The sequence below is a fragment of the Cyprinus carpio genome, chromosome B16, assembly GCF_018340385.1.
Source record: "Cyprinus carpio isolate SPL01 chromosome B16, ASM1834038v1, whole genome shotgun sequence".
Classification (NCBI taxonomy): Eukaryota; Metazoa; Chordata; class Actinopteri; order Cypriniformes; family Cyprinidae; genus Cyprinus; species Cyprinus carpio.
The window spans coordinates 4,413,276-4,433,296 of NC_056612.1; the positions used below are offsets into that span (position 1 = coordinate 4,413,276).

The window sequence follows — 20,021 nt, forward strand, 5'->3', positions numbered from 1 at the left end:
TTGTATGGCTATTACATATTTTCAATTCTTTGTATGAAGAAATTAACTGAGAATGTTAAGAGCTATGAAGAAACATCACAGTCTTCCTTACAGAAGTATTTTATGCTGGCTTTCCTTTACACTGAGGGCTGAGAGTCAGTTTGCCTGTGTACAAGTCCTCTGAAGTAATCATTAACCTGTAAAGTTGATAGTGATCAGCACATAATTACATATTAAACCTGCTATAGAGGCCAAATCTCAGAACTGAACAGCAGACATCTTGTGAAGATAAAAGCTTTTAGTTTTTTAGGCATAACTATAGGGTAGAAAATGAGTTCTCTGAGTCAAATTTCAGAGGAGGATTTGCTGTGTCCTGTGTGCGCTGATATCTTCACCGATCCTGTGCTTCAGTTATGCAGTCACAGTGTCTGTAGAGCTTGTTTGGAAGAGTTCTGGAGCTCCAGAGGATTTCAGGAATGTCCAGTTTGCAGGAAAAGATTCACAGGATTTCAAACACCTGCTAATCTTGCACTGCGGAATGTGTGTGAGTCATTCTTACAGAAGAGAGGTTCATCTGAGGTGTTCTGCGACGTGCACGGAGAGAAACTTAAACTCTTCTGTCTGGATGATAATCATCCTGTGTGTTTGGTGTGCAGAGATTCAGAGAAACACCTGCATCACACATTCAGACCTGTTGATGAAGCTGCGCCGCTTCTAAAGGTAAATTGTGTGTAAGTTGTAAATAAAAGATTACTGGAGTATCTGTTACAAGAAAAAAATAATGTTTTAATCCAATTACATGTCATTTCTTTGTAATTATTTTTTCTTAACTTGTAGTTCCATTTATAGAGATGTTCACCAAATATATACATTTTAGTGCTTTACTAGTGCAATTGTTCTGTTCTTGTTCAAGAGTAATAGCATCTGACTTCCTTAGTACCTATTGATTGCATTGGGGTGGAATATGTTATTGCCTAGCCATCGGTGATGTATAAATATGGGCAGTGATGTGCTACTGTTTCCGGGTTCTGAGTTTTCAGAATGAGTAGCTCAGTTTCACTAAACAGTCTGCGAAGTTAGTTTCAATTAAAGATTTAATATCTCATGATATGTTCCATTTAAATTGGTGGTTCTCAACCAGGGGGCCACAGGATTTCCTTAAAGTAATTTAATTCTATTAATAAAAACTTAATCAAGATGCAAACTTAAATAGTATTTCTTTTTCTGCCCTGTAACTATTATTTTTTATTTAAAACATATAGATTAAGATTTTTGAATCTTCTAAAAGGACAAAATGTATTGTGCTGAATTAATTTAATAGTAAGGCAAGGCAAGGCAAGTTTATTTATATAGCACATTTTGTACACAAAAAGTGCTTTACATAAAAGAAAGTAAAATAATCATGAAGAAAAATAATAACAAAAATAAAACAAGCAATTTTAAAACATCGGAAATTATTTAAAAATTGACTTATTTAAAATGATTTTAAAACAGTAAAAATAGAAAATGATTTTACATAAAATACAGTGAATACGTAAAATACAGTGCAATCAGTTCGGACATCGCACAGTGCTCATTCAATAAATGCACAGCTAAACAGATGAGTTTTGAGTCTAGATTTAAATGTGACAAATGTTTTAGCACATCTGATCTCTTCTGGAAGCTGATTCCAACTCAATGGGCGGCATAGTAACTAAAGGCGGACTCCCCTTGTTTTTTGTGTGAACCCTTGGTATTTCTAACTGACTCGATCCTAATGATCTGAGTGCTCTGTTAGGTTTATATTCAGTGAACATATCTGCAATATATTTTGGTCCTAGATCATTGAGTGATTTATAAACAAGTAAAAGTACTTTAAAATCAATCCTAAATGGACCAATCCTAAAAGGACCTGAGGACTGGTGTGATATGCTCAGATTTTGGGAAGGCCGGTGAGGAGACCATGACTGTATTCCGCCCTGCTGGTGATTAAGGCATGAACAAGTTTCTGTAAGTCTTGACTGGAAACAAAACATCTAATTCTTGCAATGTTTTTTAGATGATAGTATGCTGATTTAGTTATTGCTTTGACATGACTACTGAAACTAAGGTCTGTCTCCAGAATCACACCAAGATTCTTGACTTGATTTTTAGTTGTTTGACCCCTAGAGTCAAGATATGCATTCACCTTGAAAACTTCATCTTTGTTTCCAAATGCAATGACTTCAGTTTGTTCCTTGTTTAACTGAAGAAAGTTCTGGCACATCCAACTGTTAATTTCATTGATGCATTGGCAGAGGGAGTCAATGGGGCTGTAGTCATTTGGCGATAAGGCTAGGTAAATCTGTGTATCATCAGCATAGCTGTGATAGGCAATTTGGTTCTTTCTCATTATTTGACTTAGTGGGAGCATATACAGGCTGAACAAGAGCGGTGCAAGAATTGATCCTTGTGGGACTCCGCATGTCATGGACGTCCACTTAGACTTATGCTCTCCTATCCTCACATAATAGCATCTCCCTTCTAAGTATGACCTGAACCATTTGAGTAGCATCCCAGAAAGCCCGACCCAGTTTTCCAGTCTCTCTAGTAGTATGTTATGATCGGCAGTGTCAAACGCAGCACTGAGATCTAATAGTACCAGCACTGATATTTTGCCAGAATTTAAGCGAATATCATTTATTATCTTAATGAGCACTGTCTCTGTGCTGTGATGTAGTAGAACAATCTCAGTTTCTGTTAATAAAAAAATTTAAAACAAGCAGCATTGTCATAATTACATCAGAAAATACCAGAAAAAATATGAGGGATAACTACTGCTTTAAATTACATAGAATACTCTTTTGCTTTAGTGCTGTCTCAAATGATTAATCGCATCCATACGTTTTTGTGTGTGTGTACTTTGTATATTTATTATGTACATATAAATACACACAGATGCGTGTATATATTTAAGAAAAATATGTTTATATATTAAATATATTTATATATGATTTTTTTTGTATAATTTGTTTTTATTTTGGATATTCAAAATATATGCTGTATGTATTTATATATACAGAATAAATATTCACAATACACACATATTATGTAAACAAAAACTTTTATTTTGGATGCGATTAATCCCGATTAATCGTTTGACTACTAATTACAATTAATGACATCCCACTGATTTAACAAACATCAACTGATTATTAAATTTCAGGAGGAATTAAAGACTTCGTTGAAAGAGTTACAAGAAAAACTCAAGAGCTTTAAAGAAATAAAACAAACATTTATTGATGCATCGCACCACATTAAGGTGAGAACTATACAGTATAATATTTTAGATTAAAGATTTTTAGAAAGATTCAGGTAGAAGGGACGTGAAAATCTTTGTATTTTATACAGGCTCAGACTCAGCAGACCATGAGATGCTTGCAGGAGGAGTTTGAGCGGCTTCATCAGTTTCTGCGAGATGAAGAGATGATCAGAATATCTGCACTGAAAGAGGAAGAGAATCAGAAGAGTCAGATGATGAAGGAGAAGATTGAACAAATAGACAGAGAGATCGAATCTCTTTCAAACAATCTTGGAACCATAAAAAATGATTTAGACGCTGCCGACATGCCCTTTCTACAAGTAAGAAATCACCCGTATTTTTAATGAAATGTTGAGGGATTGAGGGTTAAATGTAGCTTATTTCCTCCTTTTGTGTTTCGCAGAACTTCAAGTTCTCAAAAGAAAGGTAAGCTGTTTTCTTGCTGTCTTCTCTCTGTGGTGCAGTTCCTCCATCTGTCTAACCCCTGAATGTGATCACAGAGCCCAGATCACACTGAAGGATCCAGTGATGCCTGCTGGAGCACTGATGAATGTGGGACAATACTTGGGGAACCTGAAGTTTAAAGTCTGGAAGAAGATGATGCAGATAGTTCAACTCAGTGGGTTTAACATTCATCTGTTTCAGTTATGTGACTTTTCATTCACAGTCACAATGAAGATATTTCATAAGTCCAGTTTTAATGACAATACTAGGCTTAAGCTCTCATTAACCATTCACACTAAATAATGTACTTTTTGCTGCAGAATTTACTGGTCATTTTTATGTGTGCACGTGTTTTATTTTAATTGTATTTATTTTTGTCACTATTTGTAAGTAAAGTGTCCATTTATGTCAAATGATAATTGTTTTAAGCGTGTAGAAAATTACAGATAATCATCACTTCAGTTAATTTGTAACACCAGCATGGTGTGAACCTGTTCTGGGTTAGTCTACTTTAGGTCAGATGAAGCAAAGCATGATGTTTGGCCAGAAGGAGGCCATGGTGATCTCTTGTGGAACCTCAGCTGGCGGTTAAGCTCCGCCCCCAGATTCCATAAGCCTTCTGGGACCAGTTGCAAAAATTTAGCCACCATGTTAAGACTGTGTCTTAAGAACTAGTTTGATCAAGTAGCCAAGGGGTAATCAGTCTTACTTTTTCAATACAAGTAAGAACAATCAACCTTTTCATAGGCCACATACCCTCAGGATCCTTTGCTTGTTGGTTATTGCCATGCTTGTTACCATGTCACAATCATGTAGATTTGTATAAACGTCCTCCAGCATCAGAAAAGTTATGACAGTGCAACACACACACACACACACACACACTCAGACACACTATGACAGTGAAAACACACACAAAACAACATATAAACAGCTATTTCAAATTGCACATTCTGTTGCCCACTAAGGGGCCTCAGCAAATTTCTAAGAAGCCTGCAGTATGATTTATTTAAATGAATATATATATATATATATATATATATATATATATATATATATATATATATATATATATATATATATATATATATATATTATTAATAGGTTGATCTAACAGATTTGTGCTAAAAACACAAAATCAATATGTAGGATGTATTTATTTTCTCTCCTAATATCTATAGTTTTTACTGAAACTTCTGAAATCAAAAGTAAATTGTGGCTAATTAAAGTGGTCAATTAATTTACAGTATCAAAACTCCTGGTTTGTGTTTACATGTTATGAGTTCTGATGACTGTTCTCTCATCAGCTCCTGTCACACTGGACCCGAATACTGCACATCCTCTGCTGTTCCTGACCGATGATCTGACCCATGTGAAATCCAGTGGTGATGGACAACAGTATCCAGACAATCCAGAGAGATTTGACTATTATCACTGTGTGCTGGGCTCTGAGGACTTAAACTCTGGAACACACTTCTGGGATGTGGAGGTCCAGAACAACACATGTTGGTCTGTTGGAGTAACCACAGGATCTAAGCAGAGAAAAGGAGGTATTTTCTTTGACACTGGAGTGTGGCGTGTGCGTTACATGGCTGGTCAGTACACGTCACAGTCACCGTTCTTGCCCCCCATGCATTTAACTCTTGAAAAGCGGCTGAAGGTGATCAGAGTGCAGCTGGACTGGGATGGAGGAAAGATTTCATTCTCTGATCCTCTTACTAACACACATCTGTGCACTTTCACCAGAACATTTAAGGAAGCAATCTATCCGTTTCTCTATAGCAGCTGTACAGATTTCCCACTCAGAATCTTACCCATGCAACTTAGTATCAATGTGAAGCCTCTGCACTGAAAAGGGGGAGGGGGGGGGCAGAATTGACTTATTTCATTGTTTGTGTTTTCTGCTTTTGTATCACCATTTGGATGTTAATTGTCCATTACTGTTTTCTGATGATGTCTTTCATACTTTTCTGGACCTTGACAGTGTATTTCACTTGTCAGTCTATGGGACAGTCACAAGCCTCCCGGTTTTCATCCAAAATATCTTAAATTGTGTTCCGAAGATGAACAGAGCTTTTACGGGTTTGGAACCACATGGGGGTAAGTGATTAATGACAAAATTTGCATTTTGGGGTGGAGTATCCTTTTGATAGGTTCATCTGATCTGCTTCATACTAAGTACCCAGATATTGATCATACTTGGAGATTTTAATCATCTCAGATTCCAGGATATCTGCTTGGATAACAAACTTTGCCAGGTTGTCCTGAATAACACTAAAGGTGATGCGATTCTTGACATGATCATCTCTCATATGAAATCAGTGTACAAGAAACCTGAAATTCTCCCTCCATCATCCACTGGATGATGCTGGTTTGCTACCACCACTCAGGGAGCAGTTAACTGGACGCTAGATGAGGAACTCAGATAAACTGACAATCCCCAGATGCCTAACAAAAAAAATCAGGAGATCACCTGTTCCCTATATGTGTAGACTTTTAAACGATTACGGACTTTAAGAGAACTTTGTGCATGCTTATGATGTATTTTATTAATTTCATTCTTTTTACATAAATGCATGAAAAGTATGAGGCATATTTTTATGTTTGTTGTGATGAAATAAGGTGTGTAAATTGGTATTGACATTTTATTGTAACAGCAAAATAATTTAGCGTCCACTAATGACAAACGTCCTTGGGAACCTGTAATGATGCTGAAAAGTCAATAAATATATTTTTGTACAATCACTTTTAAAAAGAGTGATAGTGAAAACATTTAAATGTCAAAAATTATTTTATAAAAGAAGATAGGGCCAAGCACTGATCCTTGAGGTACCTCAGGGTTTAGCTGGCAACTGTGCAGTGGTTTTTCATGTATTTCTTCTGTGAAAATCAGGGATTTTTATTGACCAAACAGTTTTGTTGGCCAAAGTCTTTTACTGTATGGATATATGGATATATTCTTCTGTGAAAATATATATACAGATATATATATATATATATATATATATATATTTTGTATTTTATATAACCTGAATGACATTCTTCTGTGAAACATATATATATTTATATATATATATATATATATATATATATATATATATATATATATATATATATATATATATATATATATATATATAAATAATGTTTAACAGAAGAATGTCATACAGGTTTGGAACAACATTAGAGTAAACTGACATAAGTTTTGTTTCTGGGTGAACTACTATTTAATTTTGCATAAAAGTGCTGAAACAATCTTAATAAATGATGAAAAAAAAAACTTATTTTATTTTTGAAATCATCAGCATAACACAATGTCAAATAAGTGCATCACATCCTACTTTTTAATAGGAGCAGATGGATAAATAAGTAACACTGAGGGAGATCTGAGAACTTAAGGCGTTGTACACAATCAAGAGCTTAACCATGAAAACAAAAGAAACAACAGGCATATAAATGAGTTACTGATTAAAGGCTTTAAATAATATATAGGTGAGCTAAGCTGGAGTTACATTTGTCTGGTCATATCTTAATCTGGTGTTTTGTGAAACAAAATTGGGAACATGTTTTAATGATCTGAATTTCTCAACAATAGCTTTTAGGTTTCTAGGTCTGAAATAACAGCCTTAAATTGAGAGTAATTGTTGTCAAGTCTTCCAATGAGTTAAGATGTGGGTTTGACCTGCCATCTGTAATAGAGTTGTAGTGAACTTCTGAATTCTGTCCAAGTGCAATAGTGTAATAAAAGCATTTCAAAGATATTCAGAATAACAGCTGATGAACCTCTTCTATGACTTCCAAGCAGGGCCCATAATTAACACCAAGCACCAAATTAGAGTATTTTTTAATTATTAGAAAGAAAGAAAAAAAAAACAATATTCCATTGTTTAAATGCACCTGATTGCATGGCTAAATAATAAAACTCACACATAAATAAATAAGCTTCAGCTATAATAAGGTCAGTTTGATTTCAAATGACAGATTGTCACTGTTGTTAAGTCAATTCAGCTGATGTGATCATGTGTTGGTACACATTCACAGGTATCCGCATTAGCTTCCAGAATAAACAATTAATGTTCATGTTTGTCCGTTAAATTGAAATGGAATCGGACACAAAATTAAAAGCTTACTACCTAATATTTATGCAACTGGGGGCTTATTATAATAAATATACATTCATAAATAGGCATGTCTATTTCGTTGGTCTGTTAAAAAGTACACTTAGTCATTTTTTCCTCTTTGAAAAAGTTCCTTCTTATTGAACACTTTCTCTTGTGTAATAAATCGTAGCTGACTATGTAATGGGGATGTCTGCAATGGCATCAGTAACCAAAACATAGCTTTTTGAACAATGACCATATTGACCAGCACAAGAGAATCAAAACAATTACTGAGCACGCCTTTAATTAAATAAAGGTGTATACACTATTAGGTGCCATTCGAGAAGTTCAGATGTAGTTTTGTAATAATATACCTAATGGTTGCCTTATTTACAAAAATCTGTTGCAACATTTTTGCATACGCCAATGGTTTATTGTTTACAGCATTTATATTATACAAGAAATGTTAAACTATTTTCTTTTTGAATCCAATCTAATAAAATATTAATAAATGCACAGAAAAGAAAACAGCACGGTAAATAATTCAGACTTAATACAGTATATAATAATGTGTCTCACACAGTTTGTAATCTCAATCTCAGCTGTGACTTTTGACAATTCAATATCTGAGCATCTTTGGCAAACGGTGATGTCTTTGAACACTCACTAGGGGGTGGCAGATGTTTAAAACTGACTGTGGTAGCTGTTTGCTGTAAATGGCGGGGCGGCAGGATCCATGTGTTTGAGGTGACACGCGTGACACAGCAGGTGTCCGTCCAGAGGATAGCAGCGGTGACCCTCCTCGTCATTCAGCTCTATATGACAGTCCTGCGGGAAGAGATTCACATTCACATCACACTAACTTCATTCTCCATAGTTAGATATGTGCAGATCTTTGTTAATAACACATGTCGAGGCATGCATGCCTTAAAAGGTGTATTTTATTTTTCAAGAACGAAAGTTTCTTTACTTGCTCTAACCATTGGGAATGACATTAAATTAGCACAAATGAGACTTCCATCACTGCCGTTGTCTTCCAAGTTGAACTCACCTCACAGTGATAACACTGCACGTGGTAGTCCTTGTCCATGGAAACCACTCGAATGGTTTCATCTGATCCCTATGAGAGTAAAAAAACCAGTGAGATGACAACATCTGGAAGAACACAACTTACCACAACACGCGCAATGATACAGCATGACCCCTTCAAAAGCGGTCTCTACTCCAATAACCAAACAGAAACATGAACTGTCTACAACTGATTAATGACTAATAAAAAAATTCTCAAATGTTGTGTTAATGTCAGCCTGGAGTTAAGAAGTTAAACATGACTGTGGGCAATGTATTATGATGTTCAGGTGAGTTCTGGTGAGTGGCACTAAACAGTTGTGCTGTCAAACGATTAATCGTGATTAATCGCATCCAAAATAAAAGTTTTTTTTTTTTTTTTATTTTATTTTTTTTTTGTATTTTTTATATTTATTATGTATACATAAATACACACATACAGTATATATTTAGAAAATATTTACATATACATTCATATTTAAATTCTTATATTTTATATATATATATATATATATATATATATATATATATATATATATATATATATATATTTTTTTTTTTTTTTTTTATATATATATATATATAAACAATTTGTTTAATCTTTTCTGGGTATAGCGATGTTTCAGCTGTGAACAGTGTTAATGTTACACTCGGCTGTGATCAGAGAGGAGGAATTCCTGTAGAGTTTCTCATAAGAGCCTCCGTGCAGGTGCATGATAACTGAGCTCTTGCTCTTGATGGTGTTGGAGAGCAGCATGCCTCGCGGGTCATCTCTAATTATAGATGGGGGGGGGTGGCTTTAACAAATGACACATGTCCTAATTTAGCAGTAATCACTCCTTCATCAGTGCTAACTGAATTACTCACAGTATCAGGCCTAAAGAAGGTTTAAGTGTTCTGGAATGACTTAGATGTTCTGCATAGTTTAAGTATAGCAGTAAAGTTCTACCAAGTAGTACAAATTCCCATGCTCATTTTAGTTAATTTGTCTCATAACAAGCAAAAAGTCATCATAAGTCCAGATTGGCATTGGCAGTGCTGTGACACGTGGATCTAATACAGAGAAAGCTGATTCTGTGACACAGGCTGAGAATACAGCTCAAGCCCCCGGCGGATTCAAACTTTCAGTGATTTCCTGGGGTTTTACTGATTACCTTTTACAGTCAAATTAGATTTGTTTCTGTATGAAGAGAGTTTATGGAGTACAGGCTGAATTGGCCCTGATATGCATCTTACCTCTGAGGGAAGGATCGGCTGATTACAGGCTGCACATTTAGGGGCAAGAACTCTGAAGATGAAAAGACAAGAAATAAATCACACAGATTATTCGCTAAATGGCAATTCAAATCATATCAGCATGACTCTTTATCCAGAGTACAAGACTGTGACATACTTAGTTGCATACAAATTAGTATTTGGGTGCTTTAGCTATATTTAAAATGTCTGTCATAAAATATGTCTTCAGGCAAATGATGCTAGATCTTTTCTCAGAACTAACCATTTTAGCAATTAATTTTAACCAACAGTTGAATTTTTTCTTTCTCTCTCTCTTTTTTTTTTTTACAACCAACAGGGAATCCTTTTAATGTTGCTGTTCTTAAAATCAACACTTATTTTCATACCAGCAACACAACTGCAAGTGTGACATTGCATGTATACAACAGTTCAATAAGTTCAGGTTGAGTAACCTACATTTTTGAAAAAATACAATGTTGTTGGTTAAGTGAATAATTCAACGACTCTCTCATAAATAATTTATTTCTTTCTAAACTTAAGTGCTATTAAGTGCTATTTTTCCATTTGATTTGATATTTTGGTATGACAATCAGACATTTATAAGTATGCCCAAATACTTTTTTGAGCCACCGCATGACTTGGAGGTGAGAGATAGATTGAGAAGAGACTGCAGATCTGCTCGATTAGCCCGTGAATAACTCGATCCCTGAAGGACCGAGTGGAAAAGCATTGTTTGATTTCATCTCCATATGGTCACCACCTGACTGAATGTCTGGGGTTTTGGAACAACAGCAATCATCGCTCAGTTCACTGCAAAGGGTGCATGAGAAGAATTTGCAGCGCAGCAAAGCGCACACACACACATACACCCTCAAGACCAATAAAACTAACAATAAAATGTCATTACATCAAGCTACTGCTAAGAAAATGCCTGAGAAATTAAGGAGAACAGAGCACAACAAAAAGCACACATCTACCATCAACTGAAGGAAATATATAGCTCACTTTATGCATCTGGAGTTTGCTTTACCAGCCAAAAGTCACCATAAATTTAAATTAACATTTTTTTAATTTTTTTTTTATGGAATGCAGTATTTATTATACCTGACTCATCTGTGCACATCAATGATGATTAAAAATTACGATTACATGAAACACAGCCCTACATATTTTTCTTGTTTGTTTCACTCGGATATACGTCACAATTTCCAATGCAGACCTTAAATCATGATTTTTATGGCGAGCAGCCATCAACTGCATGCTACAATAATATCTGGACAATGCATATATGGTCATCCCCATTTTTGGTCAATTTAAAGTTCAAAAGCGGTGTTAAAAAAGGAAATGCCATCATGACACAAACTTAAATAAATAGGAGAGTATTTCCCAGGGTACATTATGCAGACATTATACTCTCAGATTTTCTTGCTTACACTGAAGCTCATGATTCTCAAATACTCAAATAATTCAATAGTGAATTTCACTCAAATTGCTCTGCTGATCATCAATTTCCTTTTGTATAAAATGAACAAAGAAGCCAAAATAAAAACATCTCAGTCTGAGTTGTCACTTTTTACTCGAATCAGTATTTCCCAGGGTATATTTATCAGGAAAGGCAACTTCAATAGACACAGATCTAAAAGTCTTGGCTACAAAGAAGCCCTTGATATAAAGAAACAACAGATATGAACTATTTGCTCTTGTCCTCAGAGCAGAGTACATTCAGTTAATTTTTTCCACCTTCAGTACACAGTTGGCACTTGCCTGACTGTGTAGTTTATTGTGTTCACTTTTAAAGTCAAAAATATGATATCTGAAAGTTAAGACTAAAATTCACAATCATTCTAAGTTAAGGCCGTTTAGATGATTGAAAACACACAAGTCCACTGGAAAATATCCAGTGACACTGCAAAAAAAAACAGGAAAACAGTTCTTTTTGTAGAGTTATGCCTGTGGTCTGCACATAAAAACAAACACGCGGCACAACCAGTGCAGTTTTATGAACTTGAAGTCTTGAAGTCTTATCAAACCATTAATGAATAAACACATATAATCATATAATCAAGAATTGTGATTGGCTGTGGGCCTGCAGCTCCACACAATCTCACCTGTGATAGTCCTTCACGCAGTAGATCTTGTTCTCTGTGTCCACAGTGAAAGGCACTCCATCCAGACTCTCATTACAGATGGCGCAGCGGAAGCAGCCTGGGTGGTAAGACTTTCCCAGCGCCTGCAGGATCTGAGGAAGAACACCGTGTTCACATGCTGCCAAACAACAGCGACACGTTTGTGTGTGTGACATACCTCCTCTCATTACTCTTTGAGAGGAGATGGGCATCCATGTGTGAGAAAACATCTTTATATTTAATGTTTTTAAGTACTATGTACGTATTAACATTTAAATTAATCATTTAATCCAATTAACTTATTGTGTACCAGTGTTATTTATCATTTGACTTATGATTTTTTTGTCTGTTTTTTTTTTCACTTTAATTTTAGTTGAAGTTTTAGTACTGTCGTTGTGTTTTTGTTCTTTTTTTTAACAGTATATTTAAATGTATTAATTAGTTTTAGTTATTTTAGTACTCCTTAACTAAACAAAAATGAGAAGTGTTGCCTTGCCCATTAGCTTAAATTAAATTAGATTGATTGAAAATATGCCTATACAGTTTTTATTTAATTTTTATTTCAATTTAAGTTTGTAATTTTAGTACAACAACTTTAAATTAAATATATCTTTTTTAATTATTTAATTTCATTTAACATTGATTTCAAGTCTTTTTTTACGGTTTTAGTTAACGATAATAAACCTGTTGCATGCAAACATGTTTTAAGTTGTACCTGCGTTTAAAAAAATACCTGCATGTAATTACATCTTAAAACTAACCATACCACAAAACCAGTCCCTAATCTTAACTGCATCCCACCTCCAAATCTATGTGAAGAGCACTGTATAGTAAGGAGCTTTATAAATGAAACCCAACCAATATCTTCAAGCTCTGTAGTGTGATATTCTCCGTCATGTGATATTGTGACTAACGCAGGGTGTGGAGGTCCATCAGACTCACCATGTCCATGATTAAATGTCCACATACGTTGCATTTGTCGGCAGACTGCTGGAACCCAGAGTACTATTAAAGACAAGAGTGAAGACAAAGTGAGCGTTTCAACTGACATTTACTGAAGAGGAAATACTTACAGTACACTACGACTCAATTTGCAGATTTCTAAACAGATTAACTAAGCTAATCCATGACATTATGTAGAAACTCTCCGATTTTCTTGCTTCCACTGAAGCTCATTATTCTTAAACACTCTAAGGGGAGTGAATTTTACTCAAATTACTCAATTTTACTCAAATTACTCAAATTATGATTATCAATTTCCTTTTATATAAAAAGAACAAAGAAGCCAAAACAAAAACATCTCAGACTGCTGAAGCCCACTGCTGGATCCCACCGGTCTTCTTTTAAACAATTAAGCCAAGTTGAACCAATGTGAGCTCATAACCAGGTTCATGTTTTGAAACCTGAAACCTCATGATGTCTTTAAAGACATGCTTTAGATAAGATGACACATTCTTCTGACATAACTATGATCTATGGTTGTAAGACATGTCTCGAGACATGTTGAGACATGAAAACCCCAAATCAAAGAAGAGGGGAAGTCAGCATACCAGGAAGTCCTCTTCACAAAAGACTTTCCCACAGACGTAGTAAAAGGCTTTCCCTCGGAGCTTTCGGCCTGCAGAAAACACACAACAAAGACATTTACCATCAATTCAGCAACATTATGGGACACTGATAATTAATTCAAATCAAAAAGCACAATGTTGTTTTTATTTTAGTTAGTTTCAGTAATTTTATTGTTTAGTTGTTTTTTATGTCTATATGAAGAGTTCAAAAACATCACTTAGACAACAATTTTCAAAATTTTTTTTTTTCATTTTTTTCATTGTTTATTCTAATTAATAAATCAGTTGGGTTTTTGTTTATAGATATTTTAAAAAATAATGTTTTTGATTGTGAATACATAACAAAAACGCTTTTTGAAAAAGAAAATGGATTTATTTGTTTTTGCAAATAAACTTCATATATTTTCTGTTAATTTTTATTTCAGTTTTAGTTATTTTAGTATATCAAGTTAAACTACATTCAAACTTTTTTGTTTTTTATATTTTATTTTAGTTAATGTTTATTTTATTTCATGCAACAAATATTTTTTATGGTTTAAAGTGAACTAGTTTTAGTTAACTCTTATAGGCCTGGGTAATGAGGTGATGAGGCTTCAGCTTAAGCATAATCACAGAAGACTGCAGATGTAAACACACTCATTGTCACTATCTTAACTGTTCTCTGTTCTCACTTAAACCTTCAGCGTAAACCTCATTAGAGAAATACCTAACAATGATATAATTGAATCTGATACATGTTTACAAGTTCGAAAAATAAATCAGAGGCTAAACTCAAAGCACACGAGGGAAACATTTATTGAATCCAATGAACACACAGTAAACACATTAAGCAAGTGTCAGCACTTTGCAAAATGTGCAGTTCAGACAATTTCCAGCCCATGGTGGGGACTTCCTGTCCTAATCTGGACTGTTTTTGGCTTTTTACCTCAACAGACAGACAGACAAACCCTCCCCATTCAGACAGACCCCGTCCCACAGGAAAGGGGAACATTCCGCACATTTTCTGCAGAGGGGGGTTCAGGCCGATGCAGTTAACCCTTATAAGCCAAAGCTCAATGAAAGCCTTCATACTGTTGCCATCCAGGCTCAGCGGCGCTCAGTCAACCTAAACACACTTCACATGAGTCTGCTGGCAACAGGAACGTTTACTTGAATCCATCACTGCTCAGCTGGATTTTTCAAATGATGCTTGGTGGAAATGATTTGGGGGCTGAGACATACAAGTGCACAACCGTTCAACAGTTCTGGTCACTAAAAAGTCTCTTCTGCTCACCAAGGATGCATTTATGTAATCAAAAATAAAGTAATCATTCATAGTCACATTGTGAAATATTAATTTAAAGGGATACTCCACCCCAAAATGAATAGCTCTTTTCTATTTGAAAACAAGTCACTAATTTTATCCTTTAAAACCCATCCTTGATCATCAAAATAACATATTTACACATTTTTGGACATGGAAATAATTTCTTAAGGTCTTAAAATGGCTTGAATGTAAATATACAACCTTTACCTCATTAAGTATAAGCCATACATTAATATGCAAATTAGTCCCTGCCTCCATCCGTTCACACCAGCTGCTCCACATTCACTCACTCAGTTAACTGAAGTAGTGAACACTACACAGTGGCAAGTGGCAATATTGGATTAATTCATCTATTAGGGATGTAACGATTCAAATTGGTTGAGATTCCAAACAAACTTCGATACAATTGGAGTAGGAGTTTATAGTAGGAGTTTATACTCAAATGGTTCAGGTCATACTTAGAAGGGAGAGGTTATTATGTGAGTATAGGAGAGCATAAGTCTAAGTGGACGTCCATGACATGCGGAGTCCCACAAGGCTCAATTCTTGCACCGCTCTTTTTTAGCCTGTATATGCTCCCACTAAGTCAGATAATGAGAAAGAACCAAATTGCCTATCACAGCTATGCTGATGATACACAGATTTACCTTGCCTTATCGCCAAATGACTACAGCCCCAGTGACTCCCTCTGCCAATGCAATGATGAAATTAACAGTTGGATGTGCCAGAACTTTCTTCAGTTAAATAAGGAAAAGACTGAAGTTATTGCATTTGGAAACAAAGATGAAGTTTTCAAGGTGAATGCATATCACAACAACTAAAAATCAAGTCAGGAATCTTGGTGTGTTTCTGGAGACAGACCTTAGTTTCAGTAGTCATGTCAAAGCAGTAACTAAATCAGCATAATATCATCTCAAAAACATTGCAAGAATTAGATGTTTTGTTTCCAGTCAAGACTTAGAGAAACTTGTTCATGCCTTTATCACCAGGAGGGTGGACTACTGTAAGGTCTCCTCAACGGCCTTCCCAAGAAGACCCTTAGACAGCTGCAGCTCATCCAGAACACTGCTGCCAGGATTCTGACTAGAACCAGAAAATCTGAGCATATCACACCAGTCCTCGGGTCCTTAAACTGGCTTCCAGTTACATTTAGGATTGATTTTAAAGTACTTTTACTCGTTTATAAATCACTCAATGACCAAGGACCAAAAAACATGGCAGATATGTTCACTGAATATAAACCTAACAGAGCACTCAGATCATTAGGATCGAGTCAGTTAGAAATACCAAGGGTTCACACAAAACAAGGGGAGTCCGCCTTTAGTTACTATTCTGCCCGCAGTTGGAATCAGCTTCCAGAAGATATCAGATGTGCTAAAACATTAGTCACATTTAAATCTAGACTCAAAACTCATCTGTTTAGCTGTGCATTTATTGAATGAGCACTGTGCAATGTCCGAACTGATTGCACTGTATTTTATGTATTCACTGTAATTTATGTAAAATCATTTTCTATTTTTACCTGTTTTAAATTCATTTTAAATAAGTCAATTTTTAAATCATTTCCAATGTTTTAAAATTGCTTGTTTTATTTTTGTTATTATTTTTCTTCATGATTATTTTACTTTCATGTAAAGCACTTTGAATTACCATTGTGTACGAAATGTGCTATATAAATAAACTTGCCTTGCCTTGCCTAATGTATCTCTGAGGTGATCTGATTGTCTTTAGAAAAGTTTACGTGGTGTTTCCATTTCATCTTTGTTTGCTCTGCTTTGTTTACAGCGGTCACCAAGGAATTACTACATCATCGCTGTTGATAAGCGCCACCTGCTGGCAGAGAGTGAATCTAAGTCTCATTCAGCTTGTCTGCTGTTTCGTTCAAATATGTTTTATGTAGTATAATTTCACAAAACTAAAGTCAGACCATTTTGTTTTTGCTTCAAATTTCGCAATTATACAATCTAATTTAGATTAAAAATTGCTCATGCTGCATATATGCTGCATCTTTATTTGGATGATTATTAAAATGCAGTGGTTGACACTCATTTTAAATGGAAAGAGCACAGACAAAGCATTAGTTTGTTTATATGAAGAGATTTCTTTTGTGTAACTTGCTTATTTGATTTGGGGTTTGTTTTAATATTTAAATTTAGTTTTGTTATATTTCAATTTCACAAAGAAATATGCAGCATTTGTCTAATAAAAGGACACCTTCTCATTTACTGTATAATGTCTTCAATCGCATTTTGTAAAAAAAAAACTGAGAAAATCGAATCGTGAAATCAAAATCACGAATCGATTCAAATCGTGAGTTGAGCGAATCGTTACATCCCTATCTATATATGTCTGAACCAGAAACTGATTCCCAAGAAGAGGAAGAGCAAAACAAGATGTTCTACAAATCAATGTAACAGAATGGTAATGCATTTTATGTATCGCTCTCTACAACATCAGACATGTAATAGTAATTGATATCATTAGCCTTTGGCTTGACTACGTTCTCAATCAGCTAATAATGTGTACACAAGCCATGTTCCCATTCACCATCTCAGACAGCTACCTTCTAAAGATCAGCATCCTTAGGTGGAAACGCACTGCTAATGATGTTAAAAGCAAGTTGACAGAATTGATTACATGTTTGTGATGGTAGGAAACGAGTGTTTTCAAACCACATTTTTAAAACTCTTTGGTTCAACATAGTTTCAAGGAGAAAATACCTGTAATGGTGTTGACAGATGAAATTGCACATGGTTTGTCTTGAAAAATATTAAGAATACCAGACAGGGATGGAAACAACATTAAAAAAAAAAAGTTTTAAAGGTGACTGATTTTAAACCCGACTTTTTCCGTGATTAAGTGCGATAATCAGGTCCCCAGTGCATCTACCAACCCAGAAAACGTGAAATAAAATTTAGTAAGCCTTTCTCTGCCATCTTGTGATAAACGAGCCGCTCAGATTTTGCTCCCCCAGTAACATTCAGTAGATAGAGGACCATATTATAATATTTCAACTCCTTAATCTGCACATTTCCACCCACGCCGCCACTATTGTGTTTTCACAAGAGACAACGGTGTACCAGTTCTAACAAAAGTTGAGCCAAAGCATGCTAACTGTTCTGTCTTTGGCTGCATTGACGAGCACAGAACACTGTTTAGAGTCCCAGCCTCAGAGGAGACCAGAGAGCAGTAGATTTATTGATTTATTTACTGTATATTACATTACTGCTACACAGATCTAAAATAAACAATTTCTTTCCCAGCTGTTTACATTCACAGACATAACCGACTGTTTTTGTAACTCGTGTTTTTAACAAACTTGTGCGTATTTGACAGTTTAAGCACAATAAGACATGAAAGAGAACTTAATTTAGTACTCACAAGCTGTGGGACAGGCGCTTTCTGTCCGTGTGCTTTGGATGGGTGCGCTCAGAAAACCGTAAAACTAATATGGTTTAAAACGCACAATTTTAGCACGATATACATGATAATCAAAACCAAACAGACTTTATTTAGCAGAGTATCTGAGGAATGTGCTGTAGAGGGACAGCCCTGTTTGGGAAAAGGGGGCGGGAAGAGCAGCTCATTTGCATTTAAAGAGACATGCCCAGAAACAGCAGTGTTTCTGCTTTTACTCAAAATAGGTATTTTCAAAATGATACAATGAATGATCTGTGGGGTATTTTGAGCTGAAACTTTACAGACACATCCTGGGGACACCTGACACTTATATTAAATCTTGTAAAAAAGCATAATAGGTGTCATTTAAATGTGAAAACAGAGGTCTTTAAAATCTAATTTATTTCTGTGATGGCCATTACTCCAGCTTTCAGTGTCACATGTTCCTTCAGAAATCATCCTAATATGCTGATTTGATGCTCAAGAAACATTTCTGATTATAAGCAATGTTGAAAACTGTGTTTTTAGGATTTTATCTTCTTCCCAAAACCAACAATTACATTATTAAGCCTGGTCAGTGTGGAAGTCTGCAATAGACAATCGGCAGTATGTGAGAAAATGACGAGACATTCTTCTGGGTTAAAAGCTCATAGACAAAGATCAGTCTGTTGCCAGGAAACAGATGTAAGTCCCAGGGAATGCTGGGAGATGTGGACCAAAGGACTGAGTTCATCTTTCTCCAGAGAGATGAGAGTAAATACAGAGACTTTTCACACGCTCACTACACATGAGAGAATGTCTGAGGCTTACAGGGGACTCAAAAACCAGCAAGCACACAACACATGAGAGAATGTCTGAGGCTTACAGGGGACTCAAAAACCAGCAAGTAATCGCAAAAAAAGTTTTTGTTTACATAAGCTACAATATATAAAACTAGTGCAATATCAAACGATTAATTGAGATCTAATCGCATCCCTAATAAAGAAGTTTTTGTGCACTTACACTAATACTGTATGTGTGTGTTCTTTTTCTGTGTATGTTTATTAAAAAAAAATATACACTAGATACACACACGTTGACATTGTTTCTACTCTATATTTTAAGAATAAAAGCGTCTATAAATGATAAAATGTATAATATACACACAAATATATTCATATTATAAATTGTATGAATATAAATATATATATGTAATTGCAAATATTTTCCAAATATATACTGTATGTGTGTGTATTTATATATAGATAATAAAAATACACAGTACACACAGATATATTATGTAAATAAAAAACTTTTATTTAGGATGCGATTATTCGTTTGACAGCACTAATTAAAAACATCTAATTTAAAAAATCTGATGTCTTCAAACAGTAGTTTCTATGTTAGTTAATGTGTTCAAAAAACTATGATATATATATACAGATTCACTGAAATAGATTTTTGAATGATTGCAGCCAGGGCTGGACTGGCAATCGGGCATACCGGGCATTTTCCCAGTGGGCCGACACACCTAAG

The 20,021-nt window shown here is 35.1% G+C and overlaps 2 protein-coding genes across 5 annotated transcripts in view; one reads left to right on the top strand and one right to left on the bottom strand.

The window, feature by feature from the left end:
• The first annotated feature begins 208 nt into the window (after positions 1–208).
• On the top strand, positions 209–5,714 carry LOC109101030 (zinc-binding protein A33-like). Its single transcript, XM_019114442.2, has 6 exons — positions 209–699; positions 3,164–3,259; positions 3,349–3,579; positions 3,663–3,685; positions 3,760–3,878; positions 5,011–5,714. Exons 1-6 carry the CDS (start codon positions 310–312, stop codon positions 5,553–5,555), a joined length of 1,404 nt encoding a protein of 467 aa, XP_018969987.2. The 5' UTR covers positions 209–309; the 3' UTR covers positions 5,556–5,714.
• Positions 3,045–20,021, bottom strand: part of LOC109101031 (LIM domain-containing protein 1) — a 37,181-nt gene continuing 20,204 nt past the window's right edge. For 3 of the 4 annotated variants that reach the window (XM_042740388.1, XM_042740386.1, XM_042740384.1), the window contains 6 exons: positions 13,784–13,851; positions 13,176–13,238; positions 12,216–12,346; positions 10,108–10,159; positions 8,855–8,923; positions 8,225–8,631 (listed from right to left, as the gene is read on the bottom strand). In XM_042740388.1, coding sequence (XP_042596322.1) covers positions 8,488–8,631; positions 8,855–8,923; positions 10,108–10,159; positions 12,216–12,346; positions 13,176–13,238; positions 13,784–13,851 — 527 coding nt within the window. In that variant the 3' untranslated portion in view covers positions 8,225–8,487. Of the gene's footprint in view, positions 3,442–8,224; positions 8,632–8,854; positions 8,924–10,107; positions 10,160–12,215; positions 12,347–13,175; positions 13,239–13,783; positions 13,852–20,021 lie in introns of those variants that run through there. The other variant, XM_042740385.1, reaches the window with a different exon arrangement.